Consider the following 12,230-nt stretch of genomic DNA (forward strand, 5'->3'; position numbering starts at 1 on the left):
TTAAAGGAAGTAGACAGGGGAAATGATACATTCTTCATCTACTCTGGTGTTTTTTTTTTATAGTTTTTTTTCTCTTCTATGTTGACAAATGCTGTCAGAAGTAAATCCATTGTGAGGGTGAATGTGTATGAGGTGGACAATTTTTGCAGCATGTGCACACATTTTATGCTCACTATAGTAGTGTGTAGAGTTTCAGTGTTGTCTTTATGTCTTTTCAATTTTCTCTCAACTTTGTGTCTATATCTGAGATGAGTTTTTGCATACTGTCTCAGCAATAGTGATAAAGTGGTTATTACAGTCCATGTCACACTCCAAGGTGCTTCTTATCCCATTTTAATTCTTAACCCCAATGAAACAAATTGGCTTTTTTAAAATAAATATTTTTCTCATACATCATTCGTCTTTCTGAAAATTTTCAATTTGATTTATGGTGTATCAAATTCTGTGTCTGATTTTGGTTGCAGCAGGTTTGTTGGACATAAAGTAAAATCCATTTAAATGGTAAAAATCAAAAGAGGCTTTTTTTTTTTTTTATTTATCTGTTTTCTGATGTTTTGTAATGATCAGAAATATGTTTGAATAAAACACTGAGTTTTTTAAGTGAGTTTGTTTAAGCTTTACATGTTATCAAAACATGTAAAGCTTAAACTATAAAAAATCATTTTAATTCATGTATTTGTTTATTTTATTTCAGTAGATGATTTTCTTTTACTACTAAACAATCCCCTCACTTTCAATTTAAAAGTTTAGATGCTGTTAACTAGCTAACTGTGGTACATTGCATTTTGTGTTTTCCTACTGGTAGACTGGGCAGACTGCTGTGGTAGTGATCTGTGATATCATTCTGCTGCTTTACCACTGTCTTACCTTGCATTTAGAGAGATTACAACTCAATGGTCTTTGAAATCCATCTATGAGATAAGAAAGTCATTGAAGAGGCAGCTGATTATATTTCTTCTCCTTTGCTGTAACCTTTCTTTTGGACACATGCATATATACATACCAGGTTTATGTCACTTCTCAGGTTTATTTATTTATTTTTAAATAAGATCCTAAATTGTCTGTGTAGGTTCTCAGTCATCTAAGGCACTTGGAAAGAAAAATGTCTGGACTTCCTTAAGTTTCTAGAAGATGTTTCACCTCTCATCCAAGAAGCTTCTTCAGTTCTAAGAGCAATTGATGGAGAGTCCCAGGTATTTAAGCCCTAGTGGGAGTTGCCCCGTAAGAGGGTCGTTGACGCACTATTGACCATGTGCCACATCACATGAGCTAATGTGTAAAAAAGGGTGTGGGTTATTATCATTAGAGGTTTCGGGTGAAACCTTGCCACACTCTATCATGTGACTATTGAGATCAAATCACGCAAGATGTAGGTTGCCGTTAAGGCGCCTGGGAAGGGATCTCAAAAATAGATTATAGGTGGTAGACAGTTGGTGTTGTTAGCCACCCCCTCTGTTCATAGATAGTCGTTCACAATGGACATAGATGGCTTCTTTCACATCTCTTTCAAACCATCTGTCTTCTCCATCCAAACGTGAACATTGATCGAAAGGTCCTAAATTATATTAACACATCATGACAATGTTTTCTCTTTGATGTCTAGATATTCATTCTCTCTTTCTGTCTAAGCTTCTGTAGGTTTGCCTCTGTAACTGTAATTCAGAACATCACTTTTACATTTTAACTTCTTTCTGTGACTTTTTTCTTCCTTTTTCCTACTCCACTGTGCTACTATTTTCTATCCATTCTCATCGCAGGTTCTGTCCTTGGTATGTATCCTTCCTTCCCCATAGCTATCCCCAACTAGACTGTCTCTGATACCTTGTCACCTTGTTAACACTTTGAAACTTTTAAGATCAGAAGCTTTACAAGCTGTAGTGAAATGTGGCATGCCTAGTCCAGATTACACAGACTTAAATATAAGACAGGCAATTTGCTTCGTCTTTGAAATCTTCAATAAACTAAAGCTTCAGTGCAGCTCACATTTTTCTATCTTCACTGTAAATGAAAATGCTACTCCATGTCTATTCTATCCTATTCTATTCTATTCTATTCTATTCTATTCTATTCTATTCTATTCTATTTTGCTACTAAACACATTTGTTTAGTGTGAGCTTGTGCTTAAAATATGGTTCGGAGACAGTGACACTGACAAAAAGACAGAAGATCAACTTGAAGTTGGAAGAGTTGAAGATTTTCATTGGGAGTGACCAGGAGAGACAAGATTAGGAACGTATATATCAGAGGGAATGGTAAATTGACTGATTCTTATATAGCGCTTTTCTACTCTCCTCGAGCACTCAAGGCACATTTTAACATGCCACATTCACCCACTCATACAAACACTTTCTATCTAACATTCACACACATTTATACTTCGATGGATGCATCAGAGAGATTCGGGTTAGTATCTTCCCCAAGGATATTTGGCATGCAGACTGGTACAGCCAAACCTTTAACCTTCCTATTGTTAGATGATGTGCTCTACCTCCCGAGCTACAGCCAGGAACAGCTCAGGTTGACCATTTTGGAGACAAAGTTAGAGAGACAAGGCTGAGATGGTTTGGAGGTACAGGAGAGGGATAGTAGACAAAGGATCTTGAGTATGCAGCTGCCACTCAGAAAGAAAAGAGGAAGACCACACAGAAGATTTATGGATGTAGTGAAGGAGGACATGCAAAGGGTTGGTGTGACAGATGACGATGTTAGGGATAGGAGATTGAAGCAGATGATCTGCTGTGACTCTTAAAGGGACCGACCAAAAGGAGAAGAAATAAAAGGGGTTGCCACAGCGTGTAGCTTCACATGTTTGATCTGGTAGATTTGTACACCAGATGCCCCTCCAACCTCATAAAAACTTAAAAAAGCTGACTAAATGTGAAGGAAACTTTCAGTCACTGCATGTGAGTCATATGTCATCCCCTTCAGTAGGTTAGCCTATAGTGACAGCTAGACACTTTGTTATGACCTAAAGGTGAGTCTGACAAGACATCAACAACCTCACTGTCCTCTGAGTCAACCCACAGGCCTCCACTGTAAACCCTAAAGCATGGCTGACTCTTGCTAGCATCAAGTTTAGCATAAAGCCAGAAACCAAATTAATACTGTTTAGCTGCAGTGATAGGATGATATACTTTTTAGTAAGTTTATAGAAAGGGTTCAGATAATTGGTATAGTAGTTTATATCCCTACATTATATTTACTTTGGAAATTTGGTCATTGTGCAATGACCAGTAATCCTTCTTTTACATTTTTTAAAGGAACCTAACATTTTGACATGAACAAAGTGTTATTAATAAAAAAAAAACTCCAATCTCACATTTGACGGCTGTAAAATTTCCAAAACATCACTCTCATGATAAGTTGGATAATCAGGCTCATCATGTCTCGAAGACTTCATATTGCCATATTCTACACCAGGGGTGTCAAACTCAAACACACAGTGGGCCAAAATTCAAAACTGGAAAAAGTCGCGGGCTAACATTAATATTTATTGAAAAAAAAATCTTCCTCCAGATATGAGAATGAATCATTTCTTATGGACTCAAACAAGTTTTGCTGAAAAAGTGAATATGGAACAAGCAAAGCTCAATACTGAACAATATATATATTAGCTGTATAATACCAGTAGGCCAGCTCTAATAGTAATTTGGTATGGCTTCGCGGGCCAAATGTAATTAGGCTGCGGGCCAAATTTGGCCCGCGGGCCAGAGTTTGACACCTATGGGCTACACTGTAGGCTTACTTGTGGTTCCATTCTTCCAGTAGAATGGGAGAAGCTTTAGCTTAGAGGCCCCTCTAGTGTGGAACGAGCTCTCAGTTTGGATTCAGGAGAGAGTAACCTTTTCTACTTTTAAGATTAGCTTAAAATGTTCCTTTTTGATAAACCACATTGTTATGGCTGTATCAGGTGATCCTGAGTCCCCACTTAGTTATGCTGCAATATTCCTTGGCTACTGGGGGCTTCCGATGATGAGTGTCTTCTTTGCTCATGTTTTTTCATTCACTCATGTTTATGCACCACTTTAATTTAATCATTAGTTATTATTAATTTCTTCTCTCTTCCACAGTATGTCTTTTGTCCTGTCATCTTCCCCTCACCCCAACTGGTCATGGCAGATGGCTGTCCCTCCCTGAGCATGTTTTTAATGGAGGTTTCTTCCTGTTAAAACTTTGTTTTTTCTTCTCACTGTCCCCAAATGCTAGTTCATAGAGATGTCTGATTGTTGTGGTTTTCTCTGTATTATTGCACGGTCTTTTCCTTACAATATAAAGTGCCTTGAGGCAAACGTTGTTGTTATTTGGTGCTCATTAAATAAAACAGAATTAAATTGAATTGAAATGTGGAAAAGAAGTGCACTGCCCATGGAAAAAAAAAAATACAAACCCTACATTTTCCCCAGCATAAAAGTCTTCTCTGTTGTGCTATGTCCTCAGTATGTCCAAAATGCTCATAGCTTCATCAGCTTTATATTAACTAATCGAAGGGAATTAGACTACCGGTGTGATTTCCATATGCTCCAGTGAGCATGACTATAATTTCTTTCCTGTGAAACTTGACCATTACTTGAACCTTGTGAACTGAAGCTGAGAAAGACTAGTCAAAATCTACAAGGAAGCTACAAAGTTTTATAATTAGCTTTCTACAGTGAAGCAATGACATCAAAGAGTAGAGTTCCTTTAGTACTGATTTGAAATATATGTTGTTTTTCTTGGTGTGTGTTAGTATTTTTGATGTCTATACCAGTGACCTAGCCAATAAAAGAAATGGCACACCTTGTCCAAATGTGGAGAATCTATTTCCCCCCCAAAGTGTCAGGAATATCGTTTAAAGATTTTACAAAAAAAAAAACATCTATAATGTCATGCTCAGCAGGTGTACATGATGTGTGTCTTTCCCATCTTCTTCTTGGAAATTTGTTGTGCACTTTTGCACCCCCGCTTATTTTTTGTGAGTGACATCCTGACTCTGACCTTTAGTTTGCAGAGAACAACTTAGCTAAGCGAGTGCATGTGTGTGTGTCTGTGTGTGTGTTTTTCAAGCTGCCAACTTGAATCACTCCAGTGAGGATAGACTGACAGAAGGATGGGTATAGCCAGCCTGAGGGGAGAGAAATTGCATCATTCCTGCAGAATGATGATCCATGTGTGTGTGTGTGTGTGTGTGTGTGTGTGTGTGTGTGCCCACATGAGTGTATGTCTGTTTGTGTCTATGTGTGCAAGAAAAAAGGAAAAAAAGCCCACAGGACTTCTTTATAACATCTTATAATCATCTAGGGTTCCCTTAAGCAACCTTGGTGATGTAAATAAGTCTCTGCACCTAATTGATGTAGAAAAATTATGCTTTTAAAAATCTTTTTGACATAGTAAACCTAAACCAAACCAAGCAATATTTTTACCTAAACTTAACCAGACAGAGAATTTATGTAAAATATGTAAAATAATGTACTCTGATGTTAGACACTTGTAGACATTTCAAACTCCTGTTGTAAGAAACATTCTAAGCTAATGTATTTACCAATCCCAGGTACAGTGAGGGAAATAGTTATTTGATCATCTGCTGAATTTGTAAGTTCCCTCACTTGCAAAGAAATAAAATTCATGGTAGTTTAATTTTAGTATAAAAAGACAAAATATCAACCATACAGCACACAGGTTAAAGTCAATAAATAAATCAATCTTGTTTTTTGTTTTTTTTTTCATTCCAACTTCTTCAATACCATGGACCAGGGAGCTGTCAAAGGACATCAGGGACAAAACTGTAGACCTACACAAGGCTGCAGTGAGTCACAAGATCATTAACCAGAAGCTTGGTGATAAGGTGTCAAATGTTGGTTTGATAATTCGGAAACAGGAGAAATATAAAATGATCATCAGTCGCCCTCAGTCTGGAGCTCTATGCAAGGTCTTTACTTATGGGGTGAGGACAATCATGAGAACGGTGGTGGATCAGACCAAAAATACAGCCGGAGCTTGTTAGCGATCAGTAGACCACCATTGGTGACGGACTGAAATCTTGCAGCGCCCACAAGTTCCTCCCTGCCCAAGAAGGCACATATACAGGCCGGTCTTAAGTTTGCCAGTGAACATCTAAATGATTCAGAAGATGTTTGGGAGAAAGTGTTGTGGTCAGATGAAACCAAAATCAAGCTCTTTGCCATCAGCTTGACCTTGTGTTTTTAAAGAAAGAGAATCGCTAACTATGACCCACAGAAGATCATCACCACATTCAACCACCAAGGTGGAAACACTTTAAGCTAAGCCTACCGGACAACTTCACTGCATTGAGGGGTTAGGGGATGGGGCAATGTAAAATCTTGGAGGAGAATCTCCTTCCCTAAGACAGAACAGAACAATAAAAGTTGGTCTTCTAAAATAGAATGACCCATACTAACCATACTACTACAGCATACTGCCAGGCAACAAAAGAGTGGTAAAAGAAGAAGTGCAGCGAAGAAGGTCATGGAGTGGCCTGGCCAGTCTCCAGACCTCGATCCTATACAAAATCTGTGGAGGGAGCTGAAGCTTTGAGTTCCCAAGTGACAGCCAAGAAAGGAGTTAAGAGTTAAGGGAGTTAAGAGAGATCCATTTAGTCAACAGATGGAGTGTGTGCTTTTGCCATGTTACCTTCTTACAATTTTTTTTTTGTCACATTTTATAAAGAGGAAACACTGCTCTGTGGTTTCAGGAATTCTTACATAGGTCATTATAAAAATGCATTCATGTTTGTTTTTTTTAGATGGTAGAGGGAAAGCAAAAAAAAAAAGATATTATTTTTTAATTGCAGGACTTGTTGTGCCAACATTTGTGGAAGTGAATGAACACAAGATGGCAACACTTCACACATGCATTTCTCTCCTGAGATTCTAATTTTGAAATTCAGGAGGAGGTTGAATCTGGAGGAAACATATCAAGTGGTGGAAGCGTGTGCTCACTTTTATTGGATAACTTTCACAGTTTGGACCAATGAAACTTTTATTTTCCTTTTTTTCTTTTTTATTATAACTGAAATATTGATACCGCCAAAGTATCCAGCAGTATATTTCCACTGACTGTTCGTGTATTTGTCTTGAGGATGATTCAGAATGGGGAGAAAAGGCAAAAACAGACAGATAAAAAAGAAGAAGAAAATGGATGATGGAAGCAATATCAAGGCACAGGCTTGCATTATTCCTCGGTTTTACGACAAATACTTAATGAAAATCCCTGCAAGGGTGATAGAAGCCTGTATTTAATTAAGCCTTTATAAAAAATTAACCAGGGAGGCCAGGGCGATTTCCCCTCTCCTCTGGTCTGTTGAGTAGATTGAACCACAGTTACACTGCATAGACAGCTCTGAATTATAATTTTAGATAGAAGGTGAGTGAGAGGGAGAGGGAGCAGGAGCAAGCAGGTCTAATGCTCACTAAAGAGCCAAAGGGGAGTTTAGGATGGGGGACCAATGCATCTCCTATTGCTAGACCTGGAATGTCTTCTAATCACATTAGGGGAAACTATAGCTCTGATTTATAAGGGCTCTTTTAAGTTCACTTTTCAGCCACAGCACCTCCATGTCTCTACATTTAAGAGTCTTTGAATGACTTTGATCTCCTAATTTGGGCGTCACATCCTGTGAAGGGCACAATGTGCAGAAAAGGTGTAAATCATCACAGGAACTCTGGTGTCTTTTTTTTTCACCACACTGATGATGGCTAGTCCGCAGGGAGTAGAAGGACTTGAATTGGATTTACCACCCTAAGAGAAGAAAAGTCAATGGATGAATAAAATACACATATTTCTTATGGTCATGGTTGATGACCAAATATCATTTGGGGGTTGTCCATTTTTAACCTTTTTCTCAGCAGTTAAAACAAAATTATAAAAATAAGATACCTGACAAATATGTGACAGAATAATCTCAACTCGGACAAGGATCACTTCAGATAATTTTTTCTAAACTTTCAACAGTTTCTAATACTTTGAGGTGTCATCGAGTGTGGCGTGTCAGCCATGTGATAACAAGTGGTCAAACAGGACTGTAATCCCTGTCGTGGTTCAAGGACAGTTTTGCAGTTCGATTTGGTTGGCCCCGATCGTCAGACTGCTAGGACGGGGTGAGCAGATTTTGCCTGAGGTTCACAGATAGCTTTGTTGTCTGTATCAAAATGTTCCGTTAAAGTAGAAAGGTTTGAATTAGCCTGCGTTCAAATGCACTCCAACAAAACAGTACTTGATTGCAATCTGAATAAATTAATGCAACACTTGTAAAGTAATAGCTAATAAAAGGAAAACAACAGCAGTAGCAAGTTCATTACATTAAAGTGGATTTCTTTTCAACTCAGAGAGTTGAAAAGAGTTAGTTATATTTACATATTAAAAAGTTAATCAGTTTTTGTGTTTTAAACAAATTGTGACTTTTATAAGCATTCAGCTAACATTGAATGGTACCCAAAGCATTCAGGTTTGGGTACTAACAATGACTATTAGTACCCAAACCTTAATAGATAACTATACTTTTGATAATATAACTAGTTGTTATGGAGAAAACAAAATAAACATCCATTCAGTGAATTATTGTCATCATCAATATGCAACTTGATCATGACACTAACAAAACATTTTTTAGAAATTTTACGGTATGTACCACATTGCATACTTGTAAAAGATGGAATGTGTGTGTGTGTTTTATTGAAGTCATCATTCTCAAAACCGCTCTGTATTTTTTTTTTACAGATCCATACAGACTCTGATGATGGTGAGGGCAACATCAAATATACTATCTCTGGAGAAGGAGCTGGATCCATCTTCATCATTGATGAGCTTACAGGAGATATACATGCCACAGAGAGACTAGACCGAGAGGAAAAGGCTTTTTACACTCTTAGGGCTCAGGCCCGGGACCGGCTCTCTAACGATCCCCTTGAGCCAGAGTCAGAGTTTGTCATCAAGGTCCAGGACATCAATGACAGTGAACCCAAGTTCTTGGAAGGACCCTATATTGGCAGCGTGGCAGAGTTGTCACCCATAGGTAAGCTGGAAAATGCCTAGCACAGTCAGACAGGAACCATCTGGATAACTGTTTGAGGCTCTGTACATAGCAAAGCCCAAGGGTGCCTGTAATGTATGGAATTGCAAGTTTTACTGCAGCTATTTTCATGATACATAAGTAGGGTGTGTGAGCTTTTTTTATGGGCTCAAGGGAAGGCGTAAAGTGCCAGGAGGAGCAATATGTTAAAATTCTCCTCCACAAGAGAGATGGATATATGAAAAAGCAGACATGTAAGATAGCTATGTTAAATGAAAATGGATTTGGAGTCAGTGAATTTATTCTCAATAGTAGGAAGTAGAAAATGAAAGAAACAGTGCAGGCATATAAAGAAAGTAGAGGCAAACAAATTGCATTACTCCCAGATAAGCTGTGTTCTAACACTGTTTTGAGGCAAATGATAAAAGGAAGAACAAGAGGGAAAGAGCAACATAGGAACGGTGCTCCAGGAGTGCGGTTAATGGAGAGAGTACACTGTCAGTAAAAATGACACTACAATACTTTAAATCCTAAAATGTTTTATTGTGACCGAGTATATTAGCAGCAATGAAAGGCTGCTTAAAACTATTTGCAAAATGGAAAAGACAGGTGAATGAGGGTGTCAAGGGCTTCATTAGCGTGGTATTAATGTCAAAGACAGTTGATGTTTAATAGACAAAATTCTGTTTAGCTGCTAAGCAATATCACCATATTTGCTCCAAAGGGTTTGTGCGATACGGGTATATGCGTGCGTGTTTGTGTGTGTGTGTTCATGCATATGCAGTAGAGGCGGGGGTGCTTCTTGTTTGAGTGACTCCAGGAGTGGTGCAAAATGGAATGGCTCTTTCCTGTTCAAGCCTGATTGGAATTAATTCCTGCTTTCTCAGCATGATCCAAAGCATGGGCATTTCTGCCTACATTGCTCTCTAAAACTGAATGGCGTGTGTATGCATGTGTGTGTGAGTCGGTGAGAGAAAGGAAAGTGAAAGTTAGCAAAAACAGGAGCATGATAAAGAGAAAAGGAATAAACACAATTTCAGAAAATGATGCAAAACCCTGGGGAGCACAGGGGAGCTGTCCGCAAGAAAGAGTGAGATGCAGCCTTAAAAGCCATGCTTGGTTAATAATAGTTTATGTAATCTTAATGATCATAACACTTCTACCTCTGTCCCTTATTTGACCCTGTCACGTCTCACTCAGATTATATAAGAAATAAGCAGACAGTTCATGTTCTCATGGTGTGCTACCACTAATGACATAACATTCACCACTAAATCAGGCATTCTCATGGTTCATCCATGTGTCTTTTCTTTTGACCTGTTTGACTGGCACTCACCATTTCCCAGCTCATCACCTTTACTGCACATTTCCATGTTTTAACGATGATAATGTCACTTAGTTTGGACGTATACTTTTATAAATGTATTATAAAAGTATAACATTTGCTATATTGATATATCTCATAATAGTTTGTGCTTTTTATTTTGGATAATTCTGTAGAACCCTACTTTCCACTGGATCAACAAATTTACTAATCTGCATTTTAAAATAGTTCCTAACAACATCTTACACCGGTTTGAGTAGAATCTGGTAAAACCTACAGTGTCCAGCTGTTTTAGGAAAATGCTTCTTTATGACACAAACTGGTTTTCTGTTATTTTTATTGCTTTTTGTGGCCTGTTTTTGTTTTGGGAGCAAAAGACAATGGGGCAGAGCAATATAGAAAATAGGTTTGAGAAGGTACTAACATTGAGGGATGTACAAAATATTGACTTTAGCCTTTTCAGGAAAAAAAAAAACCTGTCTTATTAACGTTGAGAAAAAAAAGAGTTTTTAGTTTGTTTGTTAATGTGTCTCAAAATCATTCAGAATTTATAGGTATGCTCTTATTTTGTTGCTGCTCTGTTACTGTTGTTTATGAATTCCCAGAGGAATTTTGTCTTCATGCCCTATGAGCATGTGCTGACATCTACTGTAGACTTGATTTGTCTTTTTCTTTGTGAAAAAAAAAACATTGTACCTGCACAAAACCTCGGTAGAATCATCACTTTCACATAATTTGGACACAGCTCTTCTGATATGCTGTGATGGAAGCAGGTTGCAAGCATTAACCACACCAGTGATATGCTCACTGTGCTGTTTTATGCTCAGCCATATAGCCAAATTGCCTTGGAACACGTGAGGCCATAACAGTAAGAAAGTAATCAGGACTCAACTGCCAGAGGCATATTCATCTTTACCCCGTCATGTCTCCCGGCGCTCGTCTTTGTCATAGTCTTAAAGCCTCTCTATGCTTGCCTCGCCCCTTTTGTTAGGGCATCCTATTTGGTTGCCTATCTGTCTATCCTTAGTATACTTAGCATGCTCAGCATTTTCTTTCTTAAAAATAACCCTTTTTCACCCAGTGAGCAGTGTTTGTTAAGGAGAACTGCAATAATTAGAAGTACTGAAGCTGATGATGAAGCATGAAGGTCTGAGCTCTGCGTTGTCCTGTGGAAAATGTGTGTCTAATGAAATTGCTGTCTTAAATCAGATTTGTTGCGTATGGACGATTGAATGTTGTTCAGAGAACCATGCATATGTTTATGATGGAACAGAAAAGGGAGCATGGAAACCTACAGGTGTGCTCCAATTCATGACGACAAACTGTGAAAGATCAATTTGAATCAGCACAACCAGTAAAAGTACTTGAGCTAACTATGCTTCTTGGTTCATAATTATATTAACTGCCATAATATCGATGCATTTTCTATTTACATGTTTACTGATTCCATTATTTTGCCACAATAATGGAACAGTACCACATAGCAAGAAGACCCTGGGCTGCAACTAGAAATCTAGTCTCCATGTTCGAGTAGTTGCGTGTTCGAGTAGTTGCATCCCACCTGTCCTTTTTTTCATGCTGCTCCCCAATGCATGCATTACTAGCAAGTTGAGGACAGTCAAACTTCCATCTGTCTTTTTGTTTTTTGTTTTCTGCCTTACAAATGCGCAAGAATGAGTCGTGTTAAATAATATTAAGATTCTACATTTCTCAAATCATTTAGCAGTGATTGTTCACCGCCATTAACTCTGTCTAACTGCAGAATATGTGGCAGAGTTGGTTTGGGGCTGCATTCATCTGAGCTCAGTTTTGTAGAAAATTTGCATACTGTCACACCTACAGTAATGCAGATCTGTAATATTCACAGTGTACATAAAAATAAATTTAAGTTTATAATTGCAT

The 12,230-nt window shown here is 38.1% G+C and overlaps 1 protein-coding gene across 2 annotated transcripts in view; it reads left to right on the forward strand.

Moving 5' to 3' along the window:
- cdh22 (cadherin 22) overlaps window positions 1-12,230 on the forward strand; it is a 157,937-nt gene that overhangs the window by 91,908 nt on the left and 53,799 nt on the right. For both annotated transcript variants that reach the window (XM_003456111.5, XM_019359326.2), the window contains one exon: window positions 8,713-9,007. In XM_003456111.5, coding sequence (XP_003456159.1) covers window positions 8,713-9,007 — 295 coding nt within the window. The remainder of the gene's footprint in view (window positions 1-8,712; window positions 9,008-12,230) is intronic.

This window comes from Oreochromis niloticus, linkage group LG5 (genome assembly GCF_001858045.2).
Source record: "Oreochromis niloticus isolate F11D_XX linkage group LG5, O_niloticus_UMD_NMBU, whole genome shotgun sequence".
Lineage (NCBI taxonomy): Eukaryota > Metazoa > Chordata > Actinopteri > Cichliformes > Cichlidae > Oreochromis > Oreochromis niloticus.